This window comes from Egretta garzetta, unplaced genomic scaffold (assembly GCF_000687185.1).
Source record: "Egretta garzetta isolate BGI_Z169 unplaced genomic scaffold, ASM68718v1 scaffold85, whole genome shotgun sequence".
NCBI lineage: Eukaryota > Metazoa > Chordata > Aves > Pelecaniformes > Ardeidae > Egretta > Egretta garzetta.
Window position 1 is genome coordinate 462,941 of NW_009259718.1, and position 11,397 is coordinate 474,337.

At 41.0% G+C, this 11,397-nt stretch overlaps 1 protein-coding gene across 1 annotated transcript in view; it reads left to right on the forward strand.

The window, feature by feature from the left end:
• The first annotated feature begins 31 nt into the window (after positions 1-31).
• Positions 32-11,397, forward strand: part of B4GALT3 (beta-1,4-galactosyltransferase 3) — a 14,894-nt gene continuing 3,528 nt past the window's right edge. The window contains exons 1-5 of the mRNA XM_009639081.2: positions 32-502; positions 7,370-7,605; positions 8,544-8,734; positions 9,293-9,415; positions 10,756-10,769. Of these exons, the coding sequence (XP_009637376.1) occupies positions 265-502; positions 7,370-7,605; positions 8,544-8,734; positions 9,293-9,415; positions 10,756-10,769 (802 nt within the window). The 5' untranslated portion in view covers positions 32-264. The remainder of the gene's footprint in view (positions 503-7,369; positions 7,606-8,543; positions 8,735-9,292; positions 9,416-10,755; positions 10,770-11,397) is intronic.

Sequence of the window (11,397 nt, forward strand, 5' to 3'; positions counted from 1 at the left end):
TGACTCTCTGCGTGGGCTCGAGCGGCTTTTCCTCTCCTTCAGTCCGCCTGGCAAGAGCTCGTAGCGGGAAAGGGGTGGCCTGGCTCGCAGCGTCCTGACGACGCCGTGCTAGAAGAGCAGGCTGCCGCCTCAGAAAGTTTGGAGGAGGAGGAGGAGGTCGAGGTCTTCCGTGCACGGCGAGGTAGCCCGGGAGGCAGAACGGCAGCGCGCGGGAAGGCAGTTCAGCTCCTCACCGGTCCGAGCGCAGAGCATGGGCTAAAAACGATGTCCCTCTCTCGCGTCGAAAATCCTTGCTTTCTGCTGTCTCTGTTTGTCTTCCAAGCAATATTTATCCTGATACTTTACCGAGGTGGACCTTCAAGTGTGTTCCGTGGGTTTTTAGACCCACATCAGGTTCAGGATTACTCAAAAACTCACGATGTGTACACAAACCTCAGCTTGTTTACCCAAGCTCCTAACGAAGAAGCTATGCCGTACTGCTCCGTGCAGTCTCCAATATTCGGTAGGTATAAACCGGTGGTGTTTGAAATAGCTGCTTTGGTATCTGATTGCGCTCAACACTTTGTAAATCTAGGTTGTGTATTTTTCAAGCTTTTCCACTTTAAAAGCGGTATACTGATGTAATACTTACACTGACAAAACTTTATTGTGTTAATTAACTCATTTTAATTGGTTATACAATGAAAAGTATTTTACTGACCTGAAAACTTACCGTATTAAGGCTTTGGCTACATAGCGATTGTAGAACACGAGTGAAAAACAGTGCATGGTGTTAATACCAAGTTAGTAACGCCCTTTTTTTTTTTTCTTTGGTGGTCCTGTATAAAATGTGCCAACAGTTGTACTTTGGTAACTGCGTAATTTTGACCTCTGACTTACTGTAACTCCTGGGTTCTTTGTCTCAACCTTGTATCAAGCCTATAGTCTAATATAGATTGATTAAGTTGGCTTTAAATATCATTTGTATGAGAATGTAGCTTGGCACCTTGCTCTTCATGGTGATCTTTTTGGCCTATGATTGTTATGTGTCCTTTAGACTTAGAAACTTCTCCTTTAGACTTGAAAGTCTGGTCACAGCTTAATTTGTATTTACACTAGGACCACATCAGAGCTGAGCCTAGAAGTGGCATTAATCCAGCTATTCCACTGCTAAAACAGTTGAGAAACTTTGAAGTAAATACAAAGTCAAACCCATAAAACAAGTTTGCTGGTAGTGATGTGGTGCGCCTCTGATAACAGTGAATCTGTTTCTCTTAGCCAGCCAAGAATGGTTGAGTTCTGTAAGCATGTGCTTACAGATGGTTTGGGGATGCCTGCTGAGTACTGTGTAGTAAGTTACCCTCATCTGCATGGGTTTCTACATTTCTAAGTCTTGCATATAACTAGTCTGGGAGCACTACTTAATAGTTGCCCTGCTGTTCCAGGAGAGCTGGTCACTGCACGTGGAGCACAGGAAAGAGCAAATGGCTGACCTCGGTTCACAGGTGGAAGTATGGTGGAAGGCCAGGGCTGGGGCTACTCTTGTGTCAAGTTGCTTACTGAGGTTAACGAACTTTGCTGGGATGCTTTGGATGAGCCTTGTTAGACTGCAGTCTTTGTAATCATGCTTGTTCTGTTGGGAAGTTTTCTTCGTTCCTCTGTTGCTGAAGTTAAATATGTGCAGTATGTAAGATGAAATTGTGTGATAACTTTTGGGTATGTGCTTCAGCATTTCCCTTGGAAACAGCTCTACTAAGCAAATACTGAAACACTAATAGTACTGAACCTTTTTGCATAGGTGCCAGTTGTAATGGTCTTAGTGTGGTCTCTCTTCATTACTAGCTACAGTCCCTCAGTTCTTTTAGGAAGCTACAATTTGTGTTTCCAACTTCACTGTTTTATTTGAAAAAGCACAGCAGAAATGTGCCTGCACCCTGCCTGTCTCCCCTACTGACGAGAATCCGCTGTCCTGGAAAAGAGTCAAATCAGACATCTTTGGTCTTGGGGGAGGGGGGGCGGGGAGGGAGAAAACCAAACCTAGGTGCAACTCTGTGCAGCTTGAGATAAGCAAGAGCAGTGACGTATATGGAGGAGGCAGATGCAGAGTAAAATTACACTAATCAGTGCTCTTAGAGCCGTGCAATCTTTTTAAGACCTCTTCTGCCCATGCCTGAGAGTGCTGAGAACAGAGGGGATTGGCCTGCATGTGGTACTTCAGAGCTAAAATGAAAACATAATATTAGTTATAGACAGAAACAAGCAGTAAAGTTGACTGGGAGAAAAAAAAACATGAGGCAAAGTAACTGTGGAAGTTTTACTGCATAAAAAATTGAAGTTGAGCATTTGAAGCATTGTTGCTGTGAAACAAATCATTTGGAGCATTGATACGGATTCAGCTTAATAAAAATGAGCGCTCTGCTACAACTTAATTTTTACTTGGTGATAATTCCCTTTAAATATAAGAAGTAAATTATTCCTTCTGGTGTTACTATATGCCAGCCTCTTCGGGGTGTTTTTGGGGTTCTGCTCCCCCATGTCCCCTTTCCCTTCCCCCCTCCAGAAATGCGTACTACTCTGCAAGGTACTTGCCCTTTGTTTTGTATGCAATGGGCACATATGACTAGATATATAAATACTTTATAAATGTCTTGATTGGTTGTTACCATCTCTCATGGGAATGATCTCTCTTGGAAGCATTATATCAGAGAGAACGATGCCTTTTAATATTAATTTCATAAACTCCATTAAATGAGATTTCAAATCAATTCTTGAGGACTCCGGTCTCCAGTGCAGAGCTGGTAATAAGTCACTGTGTCCACTCCAAAGCGTGTTAAAGTAACTGGAAGAATGCCAAATGGCTTAAATGGTTTCTGCATCAGGGCTTTTATGAAGCGCACCACTTTTTCCACTTATGTATCTAGTAGATCATTTTGATAACTGTTTAAATGTAAGATCAGCTTGCAGCTCATCTTTTTCCTGCCTCCTGAATCTACAGCATCTTGGTTCTTCCAGGGCTGTGGCGTAAGAATTAAAGTATAATTGCTAAACCTCTCTGCCTTGGAGGAATTAGGCTCTTGCTGACTAATGTTACTTTTTTAACGCCTAGAGTGTCCCTTGAACCTTTTGTGACTGACAACTTGAAAAACATTGTACTAGATAGTCAGCGTCTTCATTAATATCGTGAATAAATTACTCAAGTTCTCTTAAAAGTTAAAGTTTCTACATAACCAGTTGTTGGTTTCCTCCTTTGTTTTTGGAAAAAAAAATGTTTATACGCTAGAGTTGTGCTTACTCACACTTAACTAAGTAGCTTAACGACTAAGTAGCATTTAAATTCAAAATCTGACTTTCTCATGTTGCACACAAGAGGTGTTGTTTGTTTCGGTTCATCTTTTCCCCTTACTAGGGGAAGCTTGATGCTAGAAGACTCAGGTAGTTTTGGGTTTTGTTTTGGTTTGTTTTTCTTTTTTAAGAGGCACCTTACTTCATGTATAGTTTGTGCTGAACAAGTTGGTTTGGCCCTTGAGGACTTCACGAGTTGCAAGTTCTGTCTGTAACACTGCTGTTTTAAGGATGCTCATGCGATGGAAGAGGTTTTTTCTGAGCCCTTCTTACAGTAGTTAATCCCTTTCACTCCCATCTGTCATAACCTTTTCATGAGTGTGACCATCTGTTGTGGTAATGAGTAGCTCCTGCTGCATTTCCTAATGGATGCTCTCCTACAAGAGTTTCTTCTGGATTTAAAGAGAAAGAAAAAGGTAGTAATGCTGAGATTTATTTTCAGCTGCAGTTGAGACAGCCTTGTATTCGGTCATTAGAAACTGGTGCTTAAATTAAGGCTGTTGGTCTGGTTTTTTTTTCTTTCATTCAAACAGTGGTAGAATTTTACAAATATGACTGTTAATGTAGTGTGTGGTGCTGCGCTTTCTCAGTGAGGTGTTCATTCGTGCTGCCGTTCCTGTTTGTTTAGCTCATGTAAGTCCTGCTTATTCTGGTTGAACTTGGTAATTATAGCTGCTAACTCTAAATGTCTAGCAAGGAGCTCAGAAGTCATGCCGTTTCTTTCTTAAGATGGGATAGATCTAGTCAAAATCAATAGATCCTCCTGATACAAAAATGTATTGCCTGGAAAGTAAAGCAAGTGGGGAGTATGCTGTCACTGGCACCAGCTAGCAGTACAGACAGACAGTTGTGAGTTTTAGCTCTACACGCTGAAGTTTCATTAAATGCCCTCTGTGTGATGGAACAGGCACGGAAAGAGTTTAGGAACCAGGCTATGGAGAAATTGCTTGGACACTTCAGGGTGTTGATTCTGTACCTTGTCTGAATTGGGATCCTGTGCTTTCCAGCATGTCTGAGATGGGCTTGTCCTCCTTTCCCAAAGCTACGCTTTAGCAGTTTTATTTTTTCCTATTTTGTCCAGCCTGCAACTGCTCTGTTCACATCTGGGGTTTAACTGGATTGCAGTGCATTATTAGCCTTTTGTTAGTTGGGTAGGAAGGAGACCAGAGAGACAGAATTTAGTTTATAGCCAAGGAGTGTAGGGCAGCCAGCGGTTTTGGGGATATAAGTCACAGACTAACTTCCTTTTTCTGTGCTTCCTTGGCATGTGTTAGATTGAGTTGCTGAGCTGAGCTGTTTGAGGTATGGAGCCAGGCAGCTCAGGAGCTCATGACATCTTGAAAAACCTGAAAAATACAGATATTACCCTCATGAATTGTATGATTGGGTACATGGAAGGAGACAACAGGAGTGAAACCGTTGCACGTTATTTTACTCATACCCTTATGTCCAAATTTAGATTTGATTTTTTTGGAATTTAAGGATTATCGCTACAGATCTTACTCTGCAATTATAGAAAATAAAACTGCCTTTGTGAGAGAACAAAAGGGATTAATTCCCTTTCTTGTATTTTCCTTGGAGCAATGATCTGGAGTTGAAATCCAATCTGAATATAACATTTCTTTAGCAAGCTCCACTTGTCATCAAATCAGTGGTTAATGGTGCTTTAGTTAAAAGATCTGATAATCGGGAAGTTCATAAATCTAAAAAGCAGCATAAATTATAGGTTAAAAACAATGTTGGACTGGAGTGTGGTGGTCTTAAAGGCAGAACAGGAAACTGTCTGCATAGAAGTAGGTAATAACATCATAAAATCTTAATGATAAATGTGACCTAGATTCATGGAGCCACAGCATGAGTCTCTGAAGAACTACTCTCCTGTTGCAGGTACAAAAGCATGGCAACGTACTCTGGTTTCCTACTGAGGCTAGCACAGTCAGAATCAAATTCCCCCTGTGTTTTAGATACTTAGGGAAGGATTGAAAAGTGATCCTTAAGAGTCAGCTATTGCAAGATGACAAGCAAAGTTCAGGTTTTCCTTTTAAAAACAAACAAAAACCAACCAACAAAAGCAAACCATGAAGTGGGATTCACAGGCGCTAGACCTTTTTGAGAGTGTGAGGAATGGGATCCGTGGCCGTTCAGACCGACCTTCAGGAAATGCCATTATGTGTGTTCCTTGCGGAGGAAAAGGAGACAGCGGGTATAGGTTTGCCCATCAGAAATGTGAAGTATACCAACTTCCACATACTAGCAAAATGTTTCCCTGTTCTGAATGGACAACTTGAATCTTAGGCCGAATTTAGTCCCTAAGCCTTGTTAGTGCTCCAAAAACCCCAAACAAAACCACGGAGGGATGTTGCTTCCTTCTGTGTCAGTTAAACAGGATGTGGGTGAACACGGGCTCAATGTTTTTTGTTAGAAATACAGTAGAGACTTGAATGTAGGATGGGCTGTAAGACTTACCTAGTGGACTCACCTGCTTAAATATTTAATTATACTTAAGACACACCTGTACCTTTCCCTGCTCAAATGAAAGCTACTAAACACCAGGCCTCAATATTTGCTCTTCTTTCTCAGGCTTAATGATCAGAAGCTTTTTGAGAGAATTTATTTCAGTGGTTTAAGAAGGAGTCTGACTTACAAGATACTGAAAACTTGCTTTAAGACGGCCATAGGAATAGCTGTGAGCCTGGACGGAAAAGAAAAACTTACTTATGGCTATTTAAAAAACAAACCCAAACCAAAACCCAAAAAGTTGCCTCATAGGCTTCTGGTGACAAAAAAAAATATTTTGTCTTTGGGTAGTATGGCCTGCAGAGAATTGTTGGTCCTACTTAGAGCTGTCATTGGAAATTGTCAGCTTTTAAGTGTGATTTAAATAAGGGTTTCTTCCTAGTTCATTTAAGTAATAGATTTTAATCATGTTCTACATTTGTGCTTTATTTCCTTAGAAGCTGATAGTGGTTGGAAACCATTAAGACACACTGATTTGTGTATAAATATAACTCTTCTGCTGGTTCTAGAACCTTTTCTCACTACCCAGGAGAATAGGCATTTAAATAATTACAGAATTTGTTTGTTCATATTGTTACAAAGTGAGACTTGCATTAAAACGGTGATTGATGCTTTATATTGATTCTTACTTGTGACTTGTCAAGCTTTTTCCATCTGAAGAATGGAAGAATTAAAATAAAAATGTAGAATTATTTTTATTAATTAGGTAAAAACTGTTAAACATACTGGATATGTTTTGCATTTAAAATCAAGGTACTGAGTAGAGTAACTATCACATGTAGTTTCTTTTGTGGCCTTGCGCCTGTTGCTGAAAATACATATCATCTCCCATCTTCCTTTTCAGTTCTGTCAGCTGCTTCTCTCAAAATTTTGAAGTACTGCCTGTTTATCGCTGTGTATCACATGCCCTTGTGGCATGTGATTATAACATCTAACTGAACTTGAAACTTCTTTCACGATAAAGCTAACATGTCCTAAAGCGTTTGTATTCATCCAGGCTTTAAACTATTTCTTACCAACCCTGCTGAATATCCTTTTGGACACCTTTGTCCTTGAATCTCCTCTGAAAGAGGCTGAAGAGACTTTTTCCATATGGGTAGCAAAAGCAGCTATGTCTATCCGTCTTGATTCACTGTAAGAATAGCGTTGAAAATGAATACATTTATTCAGGGTTCCCACCTAAGTGACAGAAGGTTTGCTCGTGTAGTAGGCAGCCAATACCAGGAAGAAGCACGCTGTGCAAGAGCCCAGTGAGGCTTGCTGGCTGTGTCGGGACTTGGGGTGCCTCTCTGGCAGGTCGCCTGGTGCTGAGCCCGGCACCCCTCAGTGTGGAGCTGTGGGGAGGTGACCAGCAGGCAGTGGTGGAGTTCATCATGTGGGCACATCTGTGTGGCGTTGTTAACTGTTCTGTGCTAGGGTAGGGCTGGTGTCTTTAAGTAGTAAACGTATGTAGATAATCTGATAGGTTTCACTGGGGTTTGAGAAACATTACTGATCTTACTTCTTTTTTTTCCCCTGTTTCTCCTTACAGTTGGTCCGCTAACCATCACCTTCAGGGTGCTCCCTAGTGAGAGAATGATCATCAAAAAAAATCCTTTTGTTCAGTCTGGTGGACGCTACAGGCCACCTCACTGCTTGGCCCGCTACAAATCAGCCATCCTTGTAGCCTACAGGAACCAGGAGAAGTACCTTCACCATCTTCTCTACTATATTCATCCTTTCTTGCAGCGCCAGCAGCTCAGTTATAGTATCTACCTGATTCAGCAGGTAAATCTAAATCGTATGTGCCTGGTGGTGTAGCTGAGCTTCCCAGTTAAGGGTTCAGATCTGACCAAGAAATGTGAATCTTCTAACATGGAAGTATGGCTTTATGCATGGGTTTCAAGCAGGTCAGGTACATGCTGTCCCTCCTCCATGGCTGCTAATCATTGAAATATCATACCACTTGTTGAGATAATCATTCTGCTATTGATTTGGTTCTGGCTTGGGGTTTTTTTGGTTTTTGTTTTTTTTTTTCTTCTAGAGGGATAAAGTTGTCATTAAGTGGTAACTTGTATTCTCAGCTGTACAAGAGCTCAGTGTGGTTTGTCTGTAGCTTGTCAGTGTGGCTACTGAGCAAAACTGTTGAGACTGAATGCTAAAGTGAAGTTGGATGTTTTTAGTCTGTGTCAAATAAAAATATCTGGTGTGACCCTGCTGTGGGGGCAGCCTGTGAAGGCCAAACAGCCATTTTTAACTAACGAGGACAGGTGTTGCAAAAGATCAGTGGTAAGAGAGCAAGTTTTGGATTCATTAATTAAAACTGATAGTTGATTGGAGGGAAAAGAAGCTTTTTGGTTTAACCAAGATATTTTTCTTTTTTTTTTTTTTTTTTTTCCCCCCCCTTCATTTCTAAGCTTTAAGTAGTCATCAGGGCAGAAGTGTTGATGTGCATATGTACATCTGAGGATTGACTTACTGGTCTCATAAAATTAAGTCAGCCTTCTTCAAGTGCCCATGGTGTGTAGCCCATGACACAGCAAAGCTTACAATTGCTGAGAATATTGTGAAGAGAATAGGTGAAATTTTCAGAGTTTGGGGCATGAAATTTACAGCCAGTATTGATTCATTCCAGTGTCATTCAGCTGAATAAGGCATTTTTACTAACATAAATTTTAATTATAGTCGTTGTTTTGGTGAAGAAATGCATTTTTTTTCTTTTCCAGGTGGGGAATGGTACATTTAACCGAGCAAAGCTGCTTAATGTTGGTGTCCGGGAAGCCCTGAAGGACGAAGACTGGGACTGCCTTCTCCTGCACGACGTCGACCTCGTACCAGAGAACGATTATAATCTGTATGTTTGCGATGAATACTATCCCAAGCATATGGCTAGTGCCATGGATAAGTTTCAGTACACGTAAGTGCCTCCATTTGCTTTGGACGTGTGCATTTTAATTGGTTCACTTTCTGCATAGAAAGTATGGTGGGGACAGTGAAAGAGACAGCCTTTAAGAGGGTTCCTGTTTGTAGTTTTGTAGTAGTGAGTTCCCCAGAAAAGGGTATTCTTGACCTAAGCGTGCAATCTTGAACAGTTCCTTGTCTGCAGTTCCCTGTTCCGCTGTTAGCTCAGCTTGGCAAACGACTGGCAGATTTCTGTTTGCCTTTCCTTCCAGAATAAAAATAGAGGGTGGGAATTACTGGATGATGTGGAGGATGTGCAATAGAACGCAGGGATTTTGAACTGACCCAAGATGTGGACTTCAAAACCAACTTTACTTTGGTCTAAAGGGGGGAGGTGGGGGAACGATGGGGGGATGGAACATGATTGGAATTACATGGGTTTGGGTATTTTGGGTTTTGGCAGTGTCTGTAAGATGCATGATGAATATATGTGTGACTTGAATCACATTGTTAGTTTGTGGAGGACTGGTATTACCCTTCAATATTGGTGTTTTTTTTCTCCTTTCTCATTTAGTCTGCCATATAAGTCCTTTTTTGGGGGTGTATCTGCTCTGACTCCAGAACATTACATGAAGATGAATGGGTTTCCAAACACATATTGGGGAAGCGGTGGCGAAAATGACGACATTGCTACAAGGTACTAAGGCACAGGACAGGCTTAAAATAGAACCAAGCTGGCTGATGAAACACATAGCATTACCCTAAGAAAGGAACTAAAATGTTGTTCCTTAATGTGCTTGCAGTACCATTATAATCCAAAATGCTATTGGGAATGGTTAATGTCAGAAGGTGCTCAGAATCTATGAATCCAGTCATTGTGTGCTGGGAGGACAAAGCTTTCCTCAGACTCTGGAGGGTAGAAGGTTACTTCACATCCTTGGACCTTCAGTTGCTCTGGAGTACGTCCAAGGGGTTATAACCACCAGTAGTTGACAAGTGACTTCCATTGACGTGAACAGCCCCAAGGAAAGGAAGGAATCTGCAGTCTTGACAAATAAGAAACCCAAGAAGGTGCTTACTGATTCTCGGGCACTTGGGAATTTAAGTTAAGTGCACCTAGGTTGCTCCAGGTAGTACCTAGTCAGCAATATCTGGAATTAAGGAACAGAAGGAATTATAACTTCTGTCTTCAGTGCTGGGTGATGGAGAAGCCGGTGTACTATTTGTCAGTCGGTGACAGCAAGATCTGATGTTTTTTTCTTGTACTTTGTTGCCATGGCAGCAGCATGCTATAGAAGTGAAAGTGAATACAATGAGTTTAGTTCCAGGTACGCTGCCTAATGCGAATTCTTCAAGTACAAAATCATGGCTGTAGCTTCTTTATTTATTCAGCTTTGTAGCTGCGCTGTGCACCTTCATCATCCTGCACTGAGGCAAGCTCGTGGGGAGTTTATAAAACTAAACTGACAATAAAGCCCTTGTGTGGGGTTTTGGTATTTTTTTTTTTGGTCTTGCACAGTGTGACAAGTTGCACAGTTTCGGTAGAATGTTCTGTTCGAGGACTGTAGGAGTTTTTACAAAGCAGTATTGTTCTGGGAATTGAAAGTCAGATTTAACATAGAATTCCTCCTTTTCCTTTCAGAGAAAGCTAACTAAAGGGTGTATGATTGTTTAAAGATCCAGCATTTACTAAAGGAATGGAATGCTAGGAAAACAGATCTTTAAATCAAATGCTACAGTGCGGGTCTGTTCTGCTGTTCTTAGTACAGCTTAGGCATCCAATGGGGTTTTCAGGACCAGTGGCAGAGTCATTCCAGCTATGCGTAAGAGTGCACTTTCTTACAGAAATCTCTTAAGGCAAGTGGGTTATGTAGATCCCAAAATAGCCCTTTCTTGAAGGGAAGTAAATAATGTGTTGTTTCCCTGAAAACTTACACTAATGATTAGCAATGTTGTGGCCCACAGGTACACAGAGGCCACGGACAGTGCCTGTTAATGATTTATTCACATACTGAAGTCCCAACCTGCAGAAGTTAGGAATGAGCTGGCTGGTTCTGAATGGCCAGCTTGATGCACCTACTGGGGTTTGGATTTTAGGAGGTGCTCAAGCACTTCTTACCATGTAGCAATAAAATCAATTAGCATTTGAAACTGGACAGTGAAATGTCAAAAAAAAAAAAAAAAGCCCGGGGAAAAATTTTTTGTTTTTTTTTTTTTTTTTTTTTTTTTTGCTGGGATACTGCTTATTCAAGCAGAGTTAGTGGAAAAAACCTGCTGGCTGCTACTTATGGCTGGCAGACTTCAGTACCCTGTAATATTAGTCCTAGCAAACACCAGGATCTACCTTCTATTAGAAGAAAATGCTGCTCTAATTGGAACTGCTTATGTGTTAACATTATCAACTACAGGAAGGTCTGTTGGGTGGTTACGTAACAGTAAATGAATGTATTAACTGGTTCACATTATGGCTTTAGTTTAATCTTGCAATGCAAAAACTGTAACAGCAATGCTAGTTTAGCGTTCTTGCTTTTTTTGATTGAATGTGCAATGTTCAGAAAACAAGAAACCTTGTCTAAAATGCAGCCTGAAATAATAGTTATGTCGTACTGTCAATGAAGTGTTGTAATCATTTGATGGCTCTAGACTAACAAATATTTTCAGTTCTGTAGCCTCTTTCTC